This window comes from Triturus cristatus, chromosome 10 (assembly GCF_964204655.1).
Source record: "Triturus cristatus chromosome 10, aTriCri1.1, whole genome shotgun sequence".
NCBI classification, from domain to species: Eukaryota; Metazoa; Chordata; class Amphibia; order Caudata; family Salamandridae; genus Triturus; species Triturus cristatus.
Window position 1 is genome coordinate 1,016,674,836 of NC_140593.1, and position 23,864 is coordinate 1,016,698,699.

Below are 23,864 nucleotides of genomic sequence, written 5' to 3' on the forward strand. Positions count from 1 at the left end.
ATGCTGCTGTTGGTGTTTTCGTGTCTCCGTCTTTGCTGTTGTGATGTCAGTTTGACTGCTTGCATTGTAACCACCTCCCCAGACAGGCAAGGCAGATGTGTATTGGGGCTGGGCGGGAGCACTCTCTAGTGCTTTGAAGTCCTGCACTGGGGGCACACTTGGTGTCCCTGTGCATAGTCCAATTCAAACCGGTTGCAGGGGCTACCTGCCCCTGCTCTGGTGCAAAACTGGACAAAGGAAATGGGTGTAACCACCCCTCTTTCCAAACCCTCCCATAGGTGGGTCCCTAGAGTATGTCCAACCCCCAAACTTCGTATAAGTATGGGAACCCAGTCCTTGCGACTTTAGATTACCCTGGACGAAACTGTGCAATATATATCCTGGACCTTCAACGTTCTACTTTGCTTAGAAGACTGAAGAAATCTCCCTTGGGGTCAAGGAGTGACTCCCCTGCTTGGCTGGCACCAAAGAAGCAACTGACCGGTCTGCATCGCTGAAGCTCCCGCCGGACGCCAAAGTCTTTGCATCACCAGAGGTGGATTTCCAGACTTCCCCAAGGCTACCCTGAGTCCACAGCAAAGCTGAGGCCCGTGGCTATCGTGGGTGACGTGGAACCGTGCCCACTGGACACCGTGAACTTTTGTGGCAACACCATCTTCCTGGTCTTCTTCGAAGTTGTGCTTTGGGCTCCGAGTAGCTCCAGCCTTGAGCACCTCCTGCACCGAAGATTGCTGGTCTCCACTCCACGAGTGACCCGTGGGCCAATTTCAAGTGTGACCTCGCGAGGCTCCTTTGCGATCGCTATCCCGTTGGCTAGTAGGTCCCCACGAAGGCAACTCCTCTTCTGATTGGGCTTTCCTAGTTGCTCCAGACGTACCCCCACTTAACCTCGCTGGGTGAGTCCCCCAGACCTTGCTGGTCTGCACCGACGTCCTTTCTCTGCTTTCAAGTAACTTGCTGTTGCCAAGGCTTGTTGGATCCAATCTGGTCACCGACACCGCAAAACTCAACAGACTTCGTGGGACAGCTCGAATCCAGCTCCTGGTCGTCATCGCGCCTCCTGGACCTCGTGGCTGAAGAGTCAAGACACCCGTCAACTCACTTTAAGCACCCGACATCTGTGGGCATTGGTCTATCCTGCCCTTGGTCACTGGTAAGTGACCCAGACTCTGTCCCCTCTGCTTTCAGGTTCCTTCCATCCTAGATCCAGACTTGGATCGCTTCGGACACTTCTCCTCTTCACGGCAGTAGCACTTCTTCGCCAGCTTCCATTGACATCGATGACGCGACCCGACACCAAAAGACACCTATGCACCCGGCTTTCCTGGGTGAGGTAACACGAGTACTCCTGTGCTCCCGTGGGTGCTAGCCCTAGAACCTCCTAAGTCCAAAAGGGTTTGGTCCTGACTCGATTCTAAGTGTCCCTAATCTTTAAATTTCCAACCGCGACATTGCCCATAGAAGCTAACGGGAACCCGCGGTTGTGTTTACACACTGCACCCGGTCCCCGTGGCTCCCCTGTGTCACTACCTAGGGTGGTTCCTTGGGGTCCCAGCGATTCCACAGGCTCTAGGCCTTGTGTCTAGTTCAGTCGTGGTTCTTATACCACTTTATTGGTATATGGTTTGGTACACCCCTAGAGCTCAAACGTGTATTAGTGCTATTACTGTTGATTGCTAACTTGTAAACTAAGTACTTCGAACTCCTGTGTCATAAGGAGACTAGAGGGGTGTGTTTTATCCTAAATACATATATTTTAAATATATACCTGGTGTGGTTGTCCTTTCATTTGATCATTCAAGAGATTATAGACTGGTAAAACAAGCTGCTTTACATTCCTTCAAGACTTAGCCTGAAGGCTGCTCTCCATAGCTACCACTAGGATAGCTTTCAATAAAGATTGTCTTTAACCTATTCACAATATGGGGTTGTTTGGACTGGTACAAGGTTCCCACTATTATTAGTGGACAGCATATACCAGGCCAATTTCTCACATTTGGTATTCTCATGTCAACGCTTATGCAAATCTTTGATGTGTTCTTCTTTGGTACTGCTACTATTGGAGATACCCAGGGGTTCGGTCCTTCAGCTGGCTCCATGATATCTTGCGCCAGCAGGCTTTGTATTTCTTCTTCCACTTGTGGTTGCAGATGTATTGGAATTCTTCAGTGATGCTGAGCCACAAGTCTGATAGCTTCATTGATATGTAGTGTTATTTGCTTTTCCTTGAGTTTGTCCAGCCCTTGTAGTATGGCTGGATGTTGCCTCAGAATGTTCTGTCTTTCTGACATGTTGGTCATTGCCAGGAGACCCATCACCTGTGCGGAGATGTTGCTTAGCAGACAGGGTGCTTGAATGTCTCCTCGTAGTACATGCATTTCCTTTTTGACCGACCTTTCTTTGTAAGTAAGTGTCTCTGTGAACTTCCCTATGTTCACCACTGGTTTTCTCGAGCTCCAGGTGAATACATCAACAGTTGATGGTGGTAGTGGTGGTTTCACCCTCATCTTCTCATATTCTGACATGCGCATGATGTTGCATGTAGCTCCACTGTCTAATACGAAGCTTGTGCTGTAGCTTCCTACCTCAATGTTCCCCGCCACTGTTTTCTTTATCTGGTGTTTTTCTACGGGGTGAATGTGTTCTGGCATGCGGTCTTCCGTTGGTGCAGTCGTTCCGCAGCCTCTGGTGTGTTTACTCCATCCGATTCAGCTTAGGGAATGCAATTCTGTGTTTCTATGTGCCGTGCGTATCTGCTTTTAACTGTCCGTGGTCTTGCTGGTCTCCATCGCTCACTTTTGAACTGTCCACTCATGCAGGGCGCTCGCGAAGTGGTTTTCTCTGTTGCATTTTCGACATTTGTGGCCCATCGCCAGGCAGGCACCGGCATGTGGAAATTCAAGTCCGTATCGATGGCATGTTCTTTCTTGCTTTTTCCGTGGTGGCTGTGTATTGTCTCTTTTCCTGAGGTGGAGCCTATATCGACACAGTGCGCGTCACTTCGGCGCCGACGATGACACGCGGAGCTGAACAACGCCACCTATCGGCGCGCAGGAGTTTCCAGGTCCAGTCTGACACCTGAGGAATAGTCTAAGGTAAGGAATCTGTGGCTAGATAGGTTCCACCAGATAAGACATTACCGAAGGTAAGTAACTTGTTCTTTAGTGCCTAATGCAAGACTCATAGGAGCATAAGACTGCTTTATTGGCCTGCCATTTATGTAAAAATAAATTGAAGCAGTCATCACTACAAATCCACCCCAATAGATTTAACTGCTGGGAGGGACGTGGGGGCTTCAATGTACAATCTTATCAGAAGCTTTTGTGGGGCTCTGATCACTGAACCCAATTGTGTGACACCTTGCGGTAACTGAGCTTATCTGACTTATTGAAACTATATCACAAAAGTGGGCTAAGCCTGCTTTTATGTTCTATAACTAAGTAAAAAAGCAGAAGTACCAGCCCTGAATAGAGCACATAGCCAGGCTGATCCCTCTTTGTAACTTGAAAATAGCATCACTGCCAGTTGCCCCCCATGTTTAGGTCAAGTCTAGACAGCACTGCTGCAGTTGGACTGATAGGTCTAAAATACCAGTTCTGAAACCCCAGCAGTACAGATACAGTGAGAATGCTCCCCTCCCCTCTACAGTCCAGAATAGAGCCTTCCTTTACCATCCTTTGACCTCGGCCCTAGCATTTCTACAGGTGTATGTAGTTTTGTTGCCTCTGTGGCTACAAAAAGAGTAGGGGAACTGGTATTTAATCCTACCTTCCATGCCTGTAGGGCATAGAAGGTAGAATCAGTGATGAGAGACATGAGAGCATATGGGACTTTTCAAAGAGTCCAAAGCTTAAAGCATTGTTTATAGAACAGCCTGACGATTTACTGATGTAGGACTTCCAGTCAGTTGTGCAATTAAAGTTTTTTGACTCATTAACATCAGTGCCATGGAGTATTAATAAATGTTAAATCTATGTGCATCGATAAGCAAATGATTTCATTTTTTATTATAGGCAACTCTGAAAAAGTACCAAACAGATCACAGAAGCAAGGTAGACTCTTTGGAACGGTCCCAAGCAGATCTAAAAAAACTCAGGCGGAAAAGTCAAGGTGCGAGGAATGCAACAAAATATGATCACAAAGAAGCTGAGGTTTGTGTTCTGTATTTTTTATATGTTCAGCTAGAGCTTTGAGATGTGTAAGTGAGGGTATGATTGCCTTTGTATTTTCTTTATTTAACTGCAGCTAGTATACTTGATATTGATATAGGAATGTTAAGTTGCCGGTTGAGAAAGGGAGGGAAAGGTTGAATGGGTTTGGGATTGGAGTGACCCCAATGGTCATATTTCACTTTAGAGTTCCCATAGTAACTATTAAGTGACTGACATTGTAAGCAATGCTGGATGGATCAACACCAACGGAGAAAAATAAATTACAACTGCAGTGCCTTTAACTTGTTACACTGTCAAAATCATGTACTCTGGCATTAAGAGTCGAATATGGATTCCCTTGATCAAGCTGAAAGCATTAACTGCAATGATTTGAAAAGAGTAAAGGATTACAATAAATTATGTCAAGTAACTTCTTGGTGCGTGACTGCTTCCTATGCTCCTTTAAAATGTAGTTTATTTTATTTCAGGTTTTTTAAAATTTGTTAGAAGGGATGCAACCTACAGGGTTAGCCGTAATTCAGCTGTAGCAATATAGAATGTATATAATGTTAATAATGTTAAATAAATGAGTATGAACAAATACACCAGATATGAAGCAGTTCAGTGAAGAAGTGCCTGTGTCCAGGGGCTGATTGGCTCCTACCTGTGCTTCAGTTACCTTCAAGTATTTTGTAATATAGTCATCTCTAACCCAGATATTTTTAACAATAGCTGGGGAATTACTACCTAGCCAATGTCTAGATACACACAAGCTAGACAACAGTATTGCAACAAATGTGGTATCATCCTATTTAGATGATATGCCAGGTTAAAAGCCTAACACTATCAATTTGGCTGACTACTACATAGGAGTGCGGAGCTACTTATTTAATTCCTGAAAGACTGTGGACCATTAGTCTAACGTGGAACATCTGAAACTTTGAGAGATTTGGAGATTGCTCAAGGCATATACGTTTTTGGGGTATGATAGATCTCTTGAATAAATGTAAAATGATGAACCTGGAGGCGATAAGGTTATCACCCATATATGTGCTTCGAATAATTTCATCTACCGTAATACTCTGTAATTCTATCAGTCCAGCTATCGACGAAGTGTTGTAAGTTTTCTGGCTGTTCCTCCAGAAAGATGTGAGAAATCTGGCAAACATGGGCTTGAAAATTTATATGACACCGTTCCCAAACAGACAAGATGGGCTGTCAATCAGTTATCGAGGGATTGAACACTCCTTTGGAATATATACCTTCCATGTACTTGTGTATCTTTTTATTTATTACTTAACTCCTAATTCAGTCTCTCCAAAGCACTGACCTATATCTCACCCTATTCCTCTCTCAATATATCCTCTACATATATACCTTCAGTGTACTTTTGTATCTTTATATTTTATCAGCATCTCCAGTGCACTACCCTATATCTTACCCTATACCTCTCTTAATATATGCTCTACCTCCACACTCTGACTCATCCCAAACCCCATTCTACTACTGTGATCCCCAAAATATCCCTTTGTAAACTCTTCCCTCCTCTACACCGCCTTGCATCATCTCAAACCTCTTTAACTATTCAGATCTCCCAAACAAGCCTTTCTAAACCCTTCCCTCATGTATCCCTCCTAGACTCATCCGATACTTCATCTTTCTCCCTAATCCACTCTTAGAGACTTTTCTCCCCTCCATCTCTCCTTTACTCTTCCCAAACATTCTCCTACTCGTATGATTTCCAAATAAATCATACGTGGAATAATATTTATGAATGACTGAAATCATGTAATTTCTGTCCCAGATTTCTGACCCCTTTAAATCTTGTATAACCTCCATGTTATTACCAATAGCTTGTTTCTTGAGCTTCAAGTCTAAGATTTTGCAAATATTCCCTGTTCTGAAGCAAACTAAGACAGAGCTGAGTAGATGTCCGAATAGCTTTGTCCTATAGATTCTTTTTGAGCAGCATTTTAATTGTGTTCATTTTGTTGTATATCATTTCCCTCATAGAGGGAGGTGAATTGTTTTGTATTGAGGATGTGTGTTCAGTTTCAGGAGTAAGGACAGATATTCTAAATTGTGTGCATCCCATTTTGTCAGTTTAAACCTAAATATTGTAAATGTAAGTGGTGGACCTCTGAGTGCGTTTAGGCAAATCACACTCCATGAATGTGGTGGTTGAATTACAGTTTAGTTCCAGCAGTGATGGTTTTGAACATATATGCTTGATACTTGGGGCTAGAGAGAAGGCTTCTGTCAAATGTCCACTTGAAAAGTTTGATCAAAATGTCGAAGAATCTCTCAGATATATTCAATACCTGTGGGTTATGATCCAACATTATTTTGGGCTATTATTAAATTGAGTAGAAGGGGCACATATGCTGTGCGACTAAGAAAAAAATCACTGTATGCATACATTTTGTGTGGAGCAGAATAAGTTGTATGTAAAGCTTGGATAATTGGGGTGAAAATTATGGCAGCAGTCCTTAACCCCCATATGTGAGGAGTCTCTAGGATTAGTGCTGTGAAGATTGGGATGAATAACTACATTTACATGCCCACAAATGATCAGGAGTCTTTGCAAAATGGCCATTTCAAGCATGAGCTGTTCACAAAAATGTGTCACAAGTGTTAGGTGCATAAAGCAGACATGGCTAATAGAAATTCTCTCAGAAAGCCATCTGTCACTGACATTGGTGCATTGCCACTCTTGACTTTAAAAACGCCAACCTCCTGAATGGTAGATCTTGCTGAGTTGCCCCCAGGATTGTAAAAGCTAATGGTCTTTGTTTGTGTCTATCATATTCTATCAGATGTTTTTCTTGAAGACATTGAATCTCTGGGACAATATATCTGACCTCCTTCTGCACATTCCATAGCTTACCAACAGATTGCAGAGTATTAACATTTCAAGATAACATTTTTTGCAATAAAATGAAGTTGTAGACGATTGACACTGAACTATATGTATGATCATTTTTGTTTTGCCATAGAATTTCCCTTCCATTTTTTATGATGTAACCCAATGCCTTCCCACCCATTTCTGTCCCAAGTCCACTCGTACCCACCCAAGCAAAGATTTCTAAACCCCTGGAGGTTCTCCTACCTAATTTGAGCTACCACCAAATTTGAACATAACTCCCTTCTTCCCTAAAAGGTGTGTTTAAAGAGGGAGATTATATACCTCTTCCATGAGTGGAAAGAAAACAAATCTTACCCTCCTATATAGAAAAAGAAGAGGAGAAGATAGTAAAAAAGAAGAACGGCAGTTAAATGCCCGAGTTTTCAGTCGACATTGGATAACTGGGCAGTGATCCAAAAGTGGCGGTTTGGCTTAAGTCTCTGAATTGCAACAAAGAAAAAAGGATGAGTCTTATATACAGTTTTCGCATGAATTGGTTCCTGTAAAAAGATTTGTGCTCCTGTGGCATTGGAAGGAAGGGATTGGTGTTGCAGAGACTTGAAAAATATTTGGTTGACGATATCCAAATTTCAGTCACTGCATTTCTAAAAGAAAAGTCCCTGTAGTCTACTGGGCCCTTGGTCTCCACACCTTGAACTCAGGCAAGTAAAGATAAGAGCTACAAATCAAAATCATTGTAATTAGCACAGTATAATAATCAATGCTTAGGAGTCAATGATGAGATTTGATGTGAGTTGTAAGGGTTTTATGCAAAACTTTTAGTAAATATCCGTTTAACAATACAATATATAACATATAAAGCGTGTTCCATAAGTAATTCCCTATTCTAAGTATTGTGACAAGAAAGGTATTTCGAACCATAAAGAGTTCGAAATCGACAGGTGTAAGCATAAAGCTTAAAGCAGTTCAAATAACACTTCCCATGAAGAGAGTTTAGAATATTCAGTGGAGTCTTCAAAGGTAAAGCACAGATTCTGGTGAATGGGGAAATAAATGGGTCTCAGTAAATAGCTCAAGGAAGAGCTTGAAAAAGTCTGCTCAGAGCGCAGAGAATATGGGTGACAGTATAAAAGTAAGCTCACAGGGAAGTCGCCTTGGAAAGTCTGCCACACAGCCTAGGAACATGCACTATTATAATATTTTGCTATCTACAACTAATACAAATGTTGCAGAAGTCGAGACTCTTCATCCAATCAGGGTACGATGTCTTCATCGGAACGGAAAGCTTCCACTATCTAAGTTACTTTAAAAAAAAATATCTTACAGATCTTAGGTATTATGTAGACACCTTTTAAAACATTGTACAAATTGAAGTTTAGTATGCACTATTCAGTTCTCAATAAAACAGTTCATGGTTAGGTCTGACATTACATACATGAAATCCTCATTTTCTCAATATCCTAACTCACAAGTCATGTCTATAAAGAAACCTCTAAATAAATGTTAACAACATTATTCGGTACACTATTGTAATCTATGAGTAATCTATCTATGGGAAGGGCAAAAACTATCCTTCCTAATATTAATCAAGCTAGTTCAGCCCCTTCTGTCATTGTACTCTTCACATCTTCATACTACCAAGAATGTTGACCTAAGATCAGTAAAAGAATTATGAAAGTCTAGTGCTCCCATTTTAGAAATGTGGCTTCTCATTTAAGGCCTACACATTATTTCTACATGTTAACTGCATTAATTTGCATTTATTAAAAACTCTAGAATAATCGACTGTTGCAAGTGCCATCTCAAGATGGCAGCATGAAATGATGTGTCTCTGCTGAGTAGGTAATGCCCCCCTTCTTGTCCCACTCCTTGCTTCCTTCCATGAGTCAAAAAATTAAACTTCTTCCCTTTGAGAGCACAACTTACTCGGCTATGTTGACATAGGCCTGCAGCTTCACTTCTGTTAGACTTGTCCGCCACCCACTGCTCCCTCTGAACTTCCAGGGCAGCTTCCACCCACCGAAGGAGAACACCGTTCCTCATGGAAAGCTGCGGCAGCCTGCCTGAAACGTTAAGGGACCTGGTTTCTTGACCTGTTGAAGGAGTAATAAAAATGAAGGTAGCACCGCATCATCCTCACATGCATACTTCCAGCCATGAGACCCGCCCGGGTGAGTAGCGCGCTTTACAAACCCCCTGATTGATTGAGGCATCGGGACCATTGGAAACTGCAGCCCATAAGTCCTCAACGGCCCCTGCTGCTTAGAGACAGGCACTGAAGGATTTCTTCCTGACTTCTGATCCAGCACTTCAGCTGCACCAGGGCCGGGAGATTGACACTTGCCTTGTCTCTGATTGCACAAGAGCTCAGGATCAGCAAGACCTGCATTCTTAACAGTCCCTGTCTCTGCATCACTACAAGCCAGTGAGAAAGACTTGTCCCTACTGGTAATGTGCGGAGCTCCAAGCAAGTAAAGGCACTGCTAATATTGCTGTGAGTGGGGTAGTTTACCTAGATCTGAAAATATAATTAATAAAACAATTGACTCATTTAGATTAGACTAGGCACAATGGACAGAGCTTTTGCAGTGGGCCTAGTAACACCCCTTCAGATCCTCCTCCACTATCCTCACGCCGAGTTAAGCTGATGGCTATGCACTCTCTATAGTGATATCCACAGTAAACATCTTGCAAGCCTCTTCAATTCCGAATTCCTCAGACCTTAAAATTGTACAACCACCCTCTTAGTTTAACTCACAGGCCAGTCACTCACACACTCAAGAGTCAACAGAACCACTGGAAGCTTTCCTTTCTCTGTCGGAAATCTCGGAGCAGGGTTCTGAGTTTGATACAGACTCTGATACTGAGAGCTTTTATGAGTTCAGAGGATGAAAGCCATGAGACTGGCAAAATGAAAACTAAACAGATTATGTAGGGAAGAAGAGTTGGCCTAACGGCTACGGCGGTCGACCTTGAATCTGGGGAACTGGGTTCGAGTCTCTGCAATGACGCTGAACATCCTGTGATTCTGGGCAAATCACTTAATCTCCCCGTGCCTAACAAAGATGAATGTGTCCTCATGTAATGCAACTGGTGCTATTTATATCGCTCAGATACCCGATTCGGGTCAAGGTCGCGCTATATAAAACTCTGTTAAATAAAAAATAAAATAAAAAAATGAAATGCAGGGCTGCGTGTTGGAGGATCTTATGGAAAAGAATAATCCTGAATCTATTCCAATTTTCAAGGCCCACAACCCATGTGATAAAGAGGAGGAAGCCGTACTATAGGATCATATGGCAGAGCACTTGGCTCCAGCTTCCAATAACTCCACTGAGCTTTCAGTTTCTATTAAGAACAGTACACAAAATTTAGCACCAGTCTGCAGGAGCCCGGCCTCAAACTCTGCCCATTCCGTTCAAGCTCAACTCACCCTGTTGCCAATGCTTGACCTGCTAAGCTCTCACAGAGAAGAGTATTGAAAAAAGTCATGCATCAATGTAAGCTGCTCATCTTAAAACTTTAGCTATCCTGTTTAAAGTATACATCCCTAGGTTCTTGATCGAAAAAAACGGTTGATGGAGAAGAAATCAAAAGAGTTGACAGATAAGATGAACGATGTGGATAAACGTATGCAACATTTTCGTGCACCTTTTCCAGAACTGAAAGATTGGGAAATACTATAAATCCCCCCACCTCCACAAGCAACCGCTTTGAATAATTTTAAAGAATGTTCCCCATTTGACCGTCCCTGCGATTGAAAACTGCTCGCTGTTAAAGAGGAAATCTATCCACTTACACTTCAGTTCAAGTGTTGTGAACATTCCTTGGTTACCTGTGCAGATGTTAATATGGTGAGAAGATTTGGATGGTTGAGGAGAACAAACCAGACTGAAAATAGAAATTGGATAGTTATCACATGTAGACAGCCTACTCAAGTAGCTTCAAGTCAAGTCAAATTTACATTATTCGCAATGCAAATTAATCATAAAAGTTCATATATACATCACAAATGTATACAGTAAAAATGTCAATAAGAACAGTTAAAAGCCAGTTAGAAATATTTAAAAAATATTTTAAAAATAATTCATCTCAGCAAATGTACAGTTTCCTGGTTTTCAGTGACAGACATAGAAAGGAGGCAACACAGAAGTAGGTTAAAGGATCGGACAACATTCGTAAAAAGTACAGGGCCAGGCGACATTGTCTGAAATTATGCTTGCTCATAATTGAAAGTAAAAATCTCGTCTGGTGTTCACAATAAAATTTTAAGAAAAAGAAAATGTGCAAGTCAGATTGGATCGAGGAACCATCGCAAGGACACCACGAAAGATCATTGCAAGAGTGAGTGCTCACCGGAAAGCCCAACATACACGAGATGAGGTTAAGGCGAAATCTAGTTAAGATAAATCTGTGGCGAGGGTTCATAACAATGCCAAATAGGATGATTCCCCCTCACTCTGCAATGGGCCCTCCAGGTACTCTCGAACCTTAGCTTTGATATGGGCAGTGAGTCTAGCTTCGGAGATGAATTTTTAAAAAGCGGGCTTTTAGGCCTTTTTCTATATAATCCAGCATATTTCTGGGATTTCGAATAAAGTACCTAGGTCCAATGCATGAAGTGTGTTTTGACATACGTCAACCACGGTATCCTCTAGTGACAAACAGTCCACAATAATCTGTTGAGTGAGTGCCAGAGGAGAATTGGTGCAACATTTATCTCATCAGTAATGTAGGTGATATTCAGCCCATAATGTAAATTAAAGTTAGAACAACTAATTGGGAGGCTCATCATTTTTTTCCAAAAGGAGTTTTCGATTGTTTGTATCACCTTTACATTAGCATAACCTCATACCCAGCACCATAGGATGCTACGGGACTTGATTTTGCACCATACACTTTTTTTTAACCATATCTAAATGTCTTGAGCCCAGCTTTTTGATAAACGAGTAAATAGCATTAATGCTCTTTTCTAACATAATCCCTTGATTTGACACCATATTGGACCATGATAACCTATGGTCAAAGGTCACCTCTAAGTATGAAAACAGCTCCTTCTGCACCACTTTACGGTCGGAAATAAAGAAAGGAGGATTTTTCACGTTTTGACCTGCAACTAAAATAAAGGACTTTGTTTGTAAGTCCAGGCTTTGCATGAAGTTCACATAAGTATCTAGCAATTTCTGTAGAGCCCTCCCTGTGCATGCAATTAAAACTGCATTGTCTGCATACAGTAGGATTGGAATACGCCTCTTGGTTATTGTAGGGACGTCTAGGGGTGACGCTAACAATTGGGCCTCTACTCCATTAGTATATAAGGAGAACGAAAAAGGGGGCAAGAACGCACCCTTGGTGGACCCCCCCTGAGTAATTGGAAACCACCTGGTGCACTCCCCTTGTTGTCCATGCGTACGCAGGCTTTGGCCTTCGAATACAACTGCCCTATAAAAGTGATTATTGCTTGGTCAACCCCATTTCCTTCATGATCCTCTAAAGATGGGAATGGGCTTCGCAGTTGAAAGCTGCGCTTAGGTCCATGGCGGCCATATATAAATTACTTTGTTTGGCACGGGTATACTTTGCTTTAAGCAGATTTAGGTGAAGACATTGATCTTGTATGCCTCTACCCTTTTTAAAGCCGTATTGGGCCGGAGTCAGAATGTTATTTTCACCTTACTGTGATCTCTCTTATTGTGGTCTACCCACTCCAGGTTGCCATAACTGTAGACCCCATTGGGGACTCCACTCATTTTGTAGTATCATCTACTCGTTTTGTAGTATCATCTACAAAGATACTCAGCAGTACACACTTGCTCTTTTGTCCCCCTGTAATGATTGAATAAAGTTGTATCTTGTTCTGATGTCAATCTACCCCTTCCACATTTATTTAGTCATGACGGCGCTTACATCGAGGGTGTTGATTCCCTGGCAACCTCTCTTTTGCTACTAACCCTCCGATTGGTCCAGGGATGACATTTTGAGCAGTCTATTTCGGGATTGGTTAATGTACCCTGTCACCATTGACACCCACGTGACCACGTCACTCGTGACGTGACTCCGCCCATCTGGCAGCCTCCGGTAACTCTGCTTATAACAGAAGCCGCTTTCCCCGTTACCCTGTCATCGGGGACTGGTTCAAGAGGGTACTTGCAAGCACTAAGCGGGTGTCAAGCACTGAAGGCGTGAGTCCTCCTCCTCCTCCGCCTGACCAGATAAGTAACGTGGCATTTTGGTTCTTCCTTTAATAACCGCGCTCTTTTCTCTCTCTTTCTTTCAAACCCTTAGGGTGTGCCATTGTTGCTACCACCCCCCTCCCGAGACTCATGATGTAGTTAGTGACTGCATCTAATGTGAGATTTCTTCTTCCTTATTTTTATTAATACTTAGTGCCCAAATGCGCTATACTTATAAAGCTTTACGCTTATTGTTTCTCACATAAGATTTTGCTTATCGATACTACTCATGATGGGCATATTTCTTGACTCTTTCTGTGAGTTTCTTCCACTGAACTGATTTTTGTTTGACCACCTGTAGTGCACATTGTTCCTGATAAGCAGCACGTACTGTTAAGTGTTACTGCTTATGTGCACTGCATAGAGTATCAATATTTGTATTTTCATCTGTGATTTGCGGATTGAATTACGGCTAACGACTATGTTTGTCTTCTTTTTTATGTGTGTCTGTGTTTATGTCCAACCAGAATAAACTCTGTTCCTCCCACGCATGAGGGATACCAGGTGACACGTTTTTTTCAGATTTTCTGATGGATACATCTGCCAGTGGATTCCTCACCTTGTGAATGTCCCCTGCGCCAGCAACATTCGGAAACTTTTGTAGCACTCTACGCCGATGAGGTCGAAGACGACGTCACAGAGACACGGCTCCGCTCGCGACTCCGCTGACGTCACCGGCTCCATAAGAAGATCTCGTCGGCGTGATGACGTCAATTCCCTTTTTTCCGCGCCGTTGACGCCAACGGATTTCGGGAATCTCTATCTGTAGCTTCACTGTTACTTTGTGTTTCTTCTGGATTTCTCTGTCCTTTTTTGTGAGAATGTCGACAAAGAAATCAGGGTTCAAGCCCTGTCGTGAATGTGGAAATCATATGTCGATCACAGATCCACATGACGACTGTGTATGGTGTTTATCTTCAGACCATGATGTGGATGGATGCTCTTGCAAGATGAGCTCCAAAGCTCTCAAGGAAAGAGAGGCGATACTCTTTATCGCTAGGATGAAAAAAGAGAAGAGAGGAAGGAGGAAGTCGAGAACCAGGTCACGATCGAGGTCGGCGTCGAAGTCGACTTCGGGGCATGCTTCAAGATCCAAGAAGCACAAAAAGAAGAGGGGACATTCTTCTCGACGTCACTCTGACAAGAGTACGGCTCCGAAGTCGAAGTCACCTACTCGACGCCGTAAGGACTCTGTTTCTCCCTCACCCGTTCCGGATTCACCTGCTGGTACTTCTTCTCCAGTGAATTCACCGGTTCCATCCCCGGCTCCGGCTTAGTCTCCGGCTCCGGCTTTGTCTCCGGCTCCGTCCCCGGTTGAGGAGCTTCCAGTACCGGGTGAGCCTTTGACGCCGCAAATTCCACCGTCGGTTGGCCCGAGTACGGTGATGCCTGATCAGTACCCTGCCTTCCCTGGACCAGGTCAGGACCCCACGCATTATTTGAATGCGATGTACGGGGTATTTTCAAGGGCCATGTACTCCACTGGTGCACCTTCGGTGTTTGGACACGGCGGATTCAGTGGCAAGAGTCATGGGGTCTTCTGTTGCCACTAGGAGGGGTGCGTGGCTTGAGTCTTCTGAGTTTTCCACTGATGTGCAATCAACGTTGTTGGACTTGCCATTTGATGGCTCTGGACTATTTGGTAAAAAGGCAGATGCTGCTCTTGAACGTTTTAAGTAAACCAAGGTTACGGCTAAGTCTTTTGGCCTTCAATCCCAGTCAAGGGGATCATTTAAACGATATAAGGGTTTCGGAAGGGCAACCTTTCGTTCCTACAGGCAGACCCAGCAGCAACAACAGCAGGGCTCTCTGTATAAGGGATACAGAGGCAGAATCAGAGGTCGCACACGTGGCCGTCAGCTCTCCTCCTCCTCATCCTCAGCATCTCCCACCACCGCAATGCAGCCCTAGATCCGCCATTCTGGATCATGCTGGTCCTGTGGGGGGCTGGCTTACCCATTTTCTACAAGATTGGGAATCTGTTACTACAGATCTTTGGGTTCTAGATCTTGTAGAAAATGGGTACGCCCTTCCCTTTCGGGAATTCCCTCCAGATTACCCTCCTTGTCAAGGGGCTTGCTCAGAGAACCACCCTCTTCTCCTACAGTAGGAAGTCCTGAAGTTACTACAGAAAGGTGCGATAGAGGTGGTTCCAGAGCAGGAGAGGGGTCAGGGATGCTACTCCCGGTATTTCCTGATTCCGAAAAAGGACGACAGATTGCGTCCGATATTGGACCTCAGGGTCTTGAATCTTTATCTGAAGCAAGAGAAGTTCAAGATGCTCACCTTTGCGCAGGGGTCTTCAGGCGCTGAATCAGGAGGACTGGATGGTGTCGATCGACTTGCAGGATGCGTATTTCCACATCCCCATCCTGAAGTCGCACAGGAAGTATCTCTGGTTTACGGTAGGATCGCAACATTATCAGTTTGCGGTCCTTCCGTTTGGTCTTACTACTGCACCCAGAGTCTTCACGAAGGTGATGGCAGTGGTGGCAGCCCATCTCAGAAGGTCGGGGATTTCAGTCTTCCCCTATCTGGACGACTGGCTGATCAAAGCGGAGTCGCCAGAGAAGGTGCTACATCATCTGCAGGACACAACTCCGCTGTTGTTCAAATTGGGTTTCTCGATAAACGTGCCCGAATCTCACCTGGTGCCCTCTCAGCGGAACCTGTTCATAGGTGTGATACTGGACACTACTGTGTGTCAAGCATTCCCTCCTCCTCAAAGGATTCTCGACATACAGGAAATTATGTCCTTTATTTTGCAATGGAGTGGTCGTTCCAGTCCTGAAGGTCCTTCGCCTGCTCGGTCTGTTTGCTTCCTGCATTCTGTTGGTCAACCATGCACGCTGGCACATGAGGGCGCTCCAGTGGTGCGTCCGCAGGCAGTGGTATCAGCACAAAGGAGATCTCGGGGAGTCTGTGAGAATCTCCAGAGAAGCTGCGGCAGATCTGTCTTGGTGGAGCGTGGAGGGCAATCTGTCCCAAGGAAAGCCCTTTCATCTACCTCCATCGGTGGCCACAGTGATAACGGATGCATCCACTTTAGGGTGGGGTGTGCATCTGGGGGATCTGGAGATCAAAGGTCTTTGGTCTTCACAGGAAAGGTTGCTTCACATCAACCTTCTGGAATTGCGGGCGATTCGTTCGGCACTCAAGGCCTTCCTCCCTTCCCTTCGCGTTCACTCGGTTCAAGTCCTGACGGACAACACTACCGCGATGTGGTATGTCAACAAGCGGGGAGGGGTAGGGTCTCTTTGTCTCTGCAGAGAGGCTCTGCGTCTATGGTCCTGGGCTCAGGACCATCAGATTTGTCTGATGGCAAATCCTCTGGCCGGGGTGCTGAACGTACGTGCCGACCACGAGTGGAGGCTCCATCCGGAGGTGGTTCGTTACGTCTTTCGGACGTGGGGAACTCCTCGGGTGGACCTGTTTGCCACTCACGAGAACGCTCACTGCCCGTCATTCTGCAGGCTCCAGTATCCGATGCAGGGAGCGTTGGGGGACGCGTTTCAGTTGAGTTGGGGCTCACGACTCCTTTACGGGTTTCCTCCCATACCCTTGATTCCTCGGGTTCTGAGGAAGATTCGCCAAGACCGGGCCCAAGTTATATTGATCGCCCCGGATTGGCCAAGAAGGGTGTGGTACACAGATCTTCTCCACCTCTCCTCGTGCCCTCTGCTCCGTCTCCCTCTGAGGGCAGACCTCCTCTCGCAATCGGAGGGGCAGGTTCTACACCCCCACCTCCAGAGCTTACACCTTCATGCCTGGAGATTGAACGGGGCAACCTGAATTCTTTTTCTCTCCCGCCTGATGTGGTAGATGTAATTTTGTCTGCCAGACGTCATTCCACCAAATCTATCTATTCCTATAGGTGGTCTAAATTTGTAATCTGGTGTGGAGAGAAGTCAGTTGATCCTTTGAGGGCTCGTTTATCTGACATTCTACAGTTTTCCCTTTCTCTTGCTCAGCAAGGATTTGCTGTGGCTACTGTTAAGGGATATTTATCGGCTTTCCTTTGCTTGTCAGATCAGCCGTCATTGTTCAAATCACCTATTGTTCTACGATATCTAAAGGGCCTGACAAACAGGTTTCCTCCTACTCCCTTTATTGTGCCTCAATGGAACTTAAACCTTGTCTTGACTTATCTCATGGGTTCTCCCTTCGAGCCCTTACACAAGTGTCCTTTGAGGCTGTTGTCTTTTAAGACGGTTTTTCTCATTGCCATCACCTCGGCAAGGAGGGTAAGTGAGCTTCAAGCTCCAAGTTCAAAACCCCCGTTTTTGACCATTCATGCTGAAAGAATGGTTCTCAGGACCAGGGCTGCATTTCTGCCTAAGGTGGTAACTCCCTTCCATCTGGGGCAGTCCATTACCCTTCCTACCTTCTATCCTCCCCCTCACCCTTCCAAGGAGGAGGAGAGACTTCACCGCTTGGACCCTAAGAGGGCGGTGAGCTTCTACCTGGAAAGGACAAAAGACTTCAGAGTTGATGACCAGCTCTTCGTGGGCTTTGTTGGCTGCAGGAAAGGCAGAGCGGTGCACAAGCACACTCTTTCCAGATGGATTGTCTTGTGCATCAAGATATGCTACTCTTTGGCTGGTAAAGAACCTCCAGAGGGTTTAAGGGCCCGTTCTACTAGAGCTAAGTCTTCCACTTCTGCTTTGTCTAGGGGTGTTCCTGTGGAGGGCATTTGTAGGGCGGCAACTTGGGCCTCCCTCCACACTTTCGCAAAACATTATTGCTTAGACGCTGAGGTGAGGAGGTACGGACACTTTGCTAGTTCCGTCCTTCAGGACTTTCTGGTATAGAAGGGTGGACACCCTCCTCCGGGAGTGGGGACTGCTGTGGGAATCTATTCACAAGGTGAGGAATCCACTGGCAGATGTATCCATCAGAAGAACAAGTTACTTACCTTCGGTAACGCTTTTTCTGGTGGATACAGTATCTGCCTGTGAATTCCTCACTGACCCACCCTCCTCCCCGTTGTCCACCCTTGTATACCTTAAGTATATGATGGTGTTTCAAAATGTATTTGTTATTATCAAAGGCAGTGTGTTATTTCTTTTGCCTTTCTATTTATTCTCCACAATTTGTGTGTTGCTTGTATATTATGTACTGTGTATACTCTGTATATATTGCTGTCAGCCGGTCCGTGTGCCTCGAAGGCACGGAAAAAAGGGGCGGAACTGACGTCATCACGCCGACGAGGTCTTCTTATGGAGCTGGTGACGTCAGCGGAGTCGCGAGCGGAGCCGTGTCTCTGTGACGTCGTCTTCGACCTCATCGGCGTGGACTGCTACAAAAGTTTCCGAATGTTGCTGGTGCAGGGGATATTCACAAGGTGAGGAATCCACAGGCAGATACTGTATCCACCAGAAAAAGCGTAACCGAAGGTAAGTAACTTGTTCTTTACACTTTTTACCTTTTTTTCACACTTGGCACCTCAGGTCAGGGTGGGCCTTAACACATAGGCAGAAACATGTTGACCACCTCTTAAGTGGACTCTGCTGAACAATTTATTAAGCGTTTCATCCTCCACCTTGTTTTTAGTGTGTCCAATTGGCTACTAATAAAAAAAAATTGACACAATCGTGATACTTTTAACATTCACTCCTTCACTATTCACCACACTCGAATAACCAGCTCCGCAGTAGTTCTGGCGTTGTAGTGCACCAGGGTGGCACTCGATCTCTCCTGGTGGGGCCCAATGATGAAGCATGTCACCAACCAGGTTGGTGAGTGAGGGCTTTATAAAGATCCAACTCGGATTCTTCTGTCATGCTCTACTCTCATTGTTTGCAAGGCATACTCTTCTGTTTATATGATTAGATATGTGCTTTAGCCAATCCGGATCCAACAGTTTGAGTCCCAGGCCTGCAACATTCCATGTAATGTCTGTAAATGTATCTGTATCTTTTGGGAATGGAATTTGGGAGACCAGACATTCAGGAGTACCCTTAACTACTGCAATTTGAGTCCCCTCCTTGGTTTTCCATCAGTCACAAGCATTCAATCTGACAAAACCATGAATCGGTTGGAGGTTGGTAGAAGTGGTGCGGTAGAAACTCCACATCTTGTGCACGTTTGGATTTCCGACGAGGGTGGGAATGAAATGTGGCCCCCTCTTCCATTTTTGTATGGCTGATGCAACAACGGTTCATAAAAAAAGCCAAGTGGTGGGGCACATATTTGTGTTGTTGCTGTCGGCATATTAGGCAATAAGTGTAGTAGTTTTTCTTCCATAGCCGGTGTCTTAAGAGTCAAAACTACACAATCCCCCAAAATAGATTTATCTTGATTGCCCAGCCAGGTAACTCTTCGTGCCATTAAGATTTTACTTTAACATATGTTTATTAAATACAGGCAAAAAAAAAAAGATACATGTCACAGCTTGAGGAAACAGTGGCGAAATGACATCGTGGGCTAGCCTACACAATATGGTATCGTCTCAAGATCGACCCATCCGAACAGCCCTTTCCCCCACAAGCCCTGGCATTCAAATGTAGCTTAAGGCATGGAGTCCTCTCAAGTCACAGGCAGTGACACCATAGAACCCAGGCCAAGGGAGAGACCATGGGAGACACGAGTACATCCGCCAAGTCAAGGTGCATCGTTAAGTAGAGAAATAACATAGCAAACTGGCTGGATAGCCGAAAGGGTCTAAGCAAGCATGGGCCTTACAAATATGAAGTCCCCACCTCATGGTAGGAAAAGACCCTACGCTGCGACAATACTAAAAGTCTTTGCCATTGGTACTATAAGAGCAAGCACCAACAGAACAGAAAAAGAAAAAGAGAGAAAGGAAACAGGAGCCAGAAAGGAAGAAAGTACAGGAAGAAAGGAAATGGATCAGTGAAGGGTGCGCCCCCATAGGAGGGGGAGGATGGAGGGAGGGGATCAAAGAAGGATGCGCCATGGGAGGGTACGGGGGGGGGCAGTGCTCTCAGGGGTAAGGGGATCTGCTCAAATGGGCTCCTCCGGGGGTTCCGACATCTGACCCCTGGAGAAGGGCTCCAAGGAGTCCTCAAACAACTGCAGGGCACGCAACCTAGGGGGCATCAGGCGGGAGTGCTGGGTTTTAGTGAAGTAGCGTATAAGTGGCTGCCAGATGCGGTCAAATCGTGTGTCTGTGTGATTGAGGCGTGCCATGAGTAATTCTAGAGACAAAACATCCCACAGTCGGAGGAACAAAGCAGCAATAGGAGGCAGATGGGGCCCTTTCCAGTAGGAGGCAATGGACTGTCTTGCGGCTCCCAGTAGGTGAAGGATTAAGTGCCAGTCTGCAGCAGTCATGGCCTTCAGTGTGACGGGTCGAATGCCCAAGATCACTACGGATGGGGTAAAAGGGATCGGGAAACCCACCACCTCTTTAATGTGACTGAGTACCTCCTTCCAAAACAGCGCCAGGCCCGGGCAAGACCACCAGATGTGTAAGAAATCCCCTTTATCGTTCTGGCATCTCCAGCGGAGTAGAGTTCGGGAACATCCGATGGAGACGTCCTTCCACAGGCGAGCCCACTCCTCTGGGGAAACATCAGCATCCAGGTCAGAGGACCAACGTGCCTGATAGCCATGAGGTGCAAGTTGTTGAGAAAGCTGAAGTACAGCGTAGGATTTGGAGATCAAACCCCTTGACCCCTTAAATCTGCGAACCAAGGTTTCAAAGGGGGTGAACAGCCTAGTCGCTTTCTGGGTATATGTCGGGGAGCTAAGCCAATTTCGTAACTGGCAGTATTGCAGACGCACACTTTCTGAGAGATGAAAGAAGTGTTTGCACTGATCGAAGGTTCGGAGAGTGGTGCCCTGAAAGAAGTCCTGGATGACTCATCGTCCCTCCATGGTCCAGGCGTCAAAAGCCCTACGTTGTATAGCAGGGAGGAAACGTAGGGTTACGCGTTAGGGGGGTATTGGGAGAAGGAAACGTTGTGAGGCCCCGAGGCACTGCCAGTCTGTCCCAGATCTCCAGGACCGTTCTCGTTAGAGTGGCTATGTAGGCACTGCGAGAGCAGGCCCCTCACGGGAGCCAGGCTAGGTCCCACAAGGGTCTACAGGACACCGCCCGGTCCATGTGGAACCAGTGCTTCTCGCTTTCAGGGACAATCCATTCGGATATAAACTGGAGATGATGGGCCCAATAATACTGCAGTAAGTTGGGGCAGGCAAGGCCACCCCGAGATTTGGGAAGCAAAAGAATTTTATGAGAGAAGTGAGGGCGAGATTTCCCCTATATGAATTTAATGAAATCGCGCTGCAGGGCCAAAATATCTGCGTGTGGTATAGGAGTAGGAAGAGATTGGAACAGATCTAGAATTTTGGGAAGAAGGGACATTTTGATGGTATTGAGTCATCCTAACCACGCCAGGGGGAGGCCCTCCCATCGACGCATCTCCTTCCGAATGGACTTGCGATATCTGTGCCAATTGGACGAGGTCCAAGACGCAAGTGTGGGAGTCAATTCCAGTCCCAAGTAGCAGATGGACTTGTCAGTCCATAGCACCGGAAGCAAGTCCCGCAGGTCCCGGACCTCCAGGGCAGAGAGCGTAAGATTGAGGGCCTGGGATTTTGCAAGATTAATTCGATAGCCAGAGGCAGCTTCAAAAGACCCCAAAAGTGTAGCCACCGCAGGAAGGGAAGTCAATGGGGAGGACAGGGAGAGGAGAAGATCATCAGCGACGAGAGAGGCTTCGTGCTGTGTCCTCCATGGGAATACCCTGTATGTCTTGGTTGTCGCGTATGGCAATGGCCAGAGGCTCGACCACAAGAGCGAACAATAAGGGGGAGAGCTGGCACCTGTGGCGAGTGCCGCGATGGATAGGAATAGCGGCCGTGGTGGAACCATTAAAACGGATGCGGGTGGAGGGTTTCGCATAGGGGGCCATTAGTTTAGAAATAAACCCAGGTCCCAGGCCAACCTTCTGGAGGACCGCCCTAAGAAAACCCCAGTCCACGCGATCGAACGCTTTCTCTGCGTCCAGGGAGACCAGGCAGGTATGGCTCTCCATTAAGTTTTTAAAGTGCCCCTCTGTCTGATTGTTGATAAATTTATGAATCCAATGTCTGTCTTTGTGGATTAATTGGGCAGTGGTTTCTATTTGATCGCTTTTTAGTTCAAGGGTGTTTGCCAAAATAACCACATAGGGACATGCGGCTGATGGGAAGTCTAACCTCGGCCCATCATAAGTCCTCTGTGCAAGGCATGGGTGTCCTTGGGGCAGAAATACCCTGATCTACATCCCGTGGTTGAGGCTGGAATCAGGTGGCCGTCGCTGACTCTGCGGCTCGGCTCGTACTTAAACCCAGAGGTGGGTGAGTGTCAGTGATCTGGGGTGCAGTCTTCGTTGATGGGGCCGTAGTGTGCAATTGTCGATTAGCCAGAGGTAAATCACTTGGGCCACTATTGACTGCTCCATTACTATCAACCTCTTGGATGTGTTGATATGGCCAGAGATTTTATCAAACAGATCGTCCAAATTCAAGACCTTTGATGACCGGTCATTAGGCTCAGGTTGCGATATTGCCAAGTACCCAACTGACGGATTTATCAAAGGTAATTTACACTTTCTGGGTCTCCTGGAGTTACTGGTGCAGGGAGCTATGGAGGGTCCTCTCTTCCTTTTGTGGGCCGACACTACAACTGTAGGTATTGTTTCCTCCGGCATGGGAGTGGGGGGGCTAGTTACGGCCGCTTGTATGCTCAATGACTCAACCTCATTAAGTGTCTCTCGAGTCGTATCCCTAGATGTATCGTTGGCCATATCTACTGAAAGTCTCCTTTCCGCACGGGCATTCTCTATAGCTATGGCTGATGATGCTTTTGCTATGAATGTGTCCGAAGGCGCAAGAGTTACCTCTTCCGCTAGAGGGTGCGGTGTCTTCTTCCTCCCTATCCTTTCAGAGACCTCTTCTTCGTCTTCAGGCTCCCTTCCACAAGACGCTAGAGTGGGGGCCCAGCCCAGCCCAGCCTCTTCTGGGCTACGACTACGTGGACCGGCCCACCCTTGGCCCGGGCGCATTCCCATGCACGTCTCACGCCATGGGAGCGTGGCACGCTTTTCTGCGTGGGTCCTTGGTACAGGGGGTGAAGGGAGTTGGAGTCTCCCCAGGACAGCACGGCTCTCCCCAGGCAGAAACAGATCGTTGGCGGCTTGCACGGCGGCGGGAGCGTGGCGCGTGTTTCGGCGCATGTCCTTGGTGCAGTACTCGAGTAACTTACCTTTTCAGTATCTCAAACATTAAGGACGGAGTACATTGTTATATGAACGTAGTTCCTCTGGGCTACTTTTATAGACCACCAGCAGAAGATTTGTTAATAAGTAGATCACATATACTTCATTTAAGATGAGGTCCAAAAGATTTGTTTCATTCTGCACCTTAACCTCCATGATTGACATCGAATAGATTTGCTGCTTTAGGTGGGTTGGAGGATGTTTATTGACCAACATTGTCAATATTAGGGACTGTAGCTAGCAACACCATTCTGAAGTTTTTTTCCAGCTACAACTGAGTTGCAGTAATCTTTGACTATTAGCAGGGATCTAAATGATAAACTTTTATTTTGGAATGTGGCAATTGTATGCTCAAAGATACGCAATAGTCACTGGATCAATTTCA

General features: G+C 45.8%; 1 protein-coding gene across 1 annotated transcript in view; it reads left to right on the forward strand.

Annotated features, from left to right (window-relative positions):
* Positions 1-23,864, forward strand: part of BAIAP2L1 (BAR/IMD domain containing adaptor protein 2 like 1) — a 586,052-nt gene that overhangs the window by 329,380 nt on the left and 232,808 nt on the right. Inside the window, exon 6 of the mRNA XM_085629004.1 lies at positions 4,014-4,151. Within this exon, the coding sequence (XP_085485130.1) occupies positions 4,014-4,151 (138 nt within the window). The remainder of the gene's footprint in view (positions 1-4,013; positions 4,152-23,864) is intronic.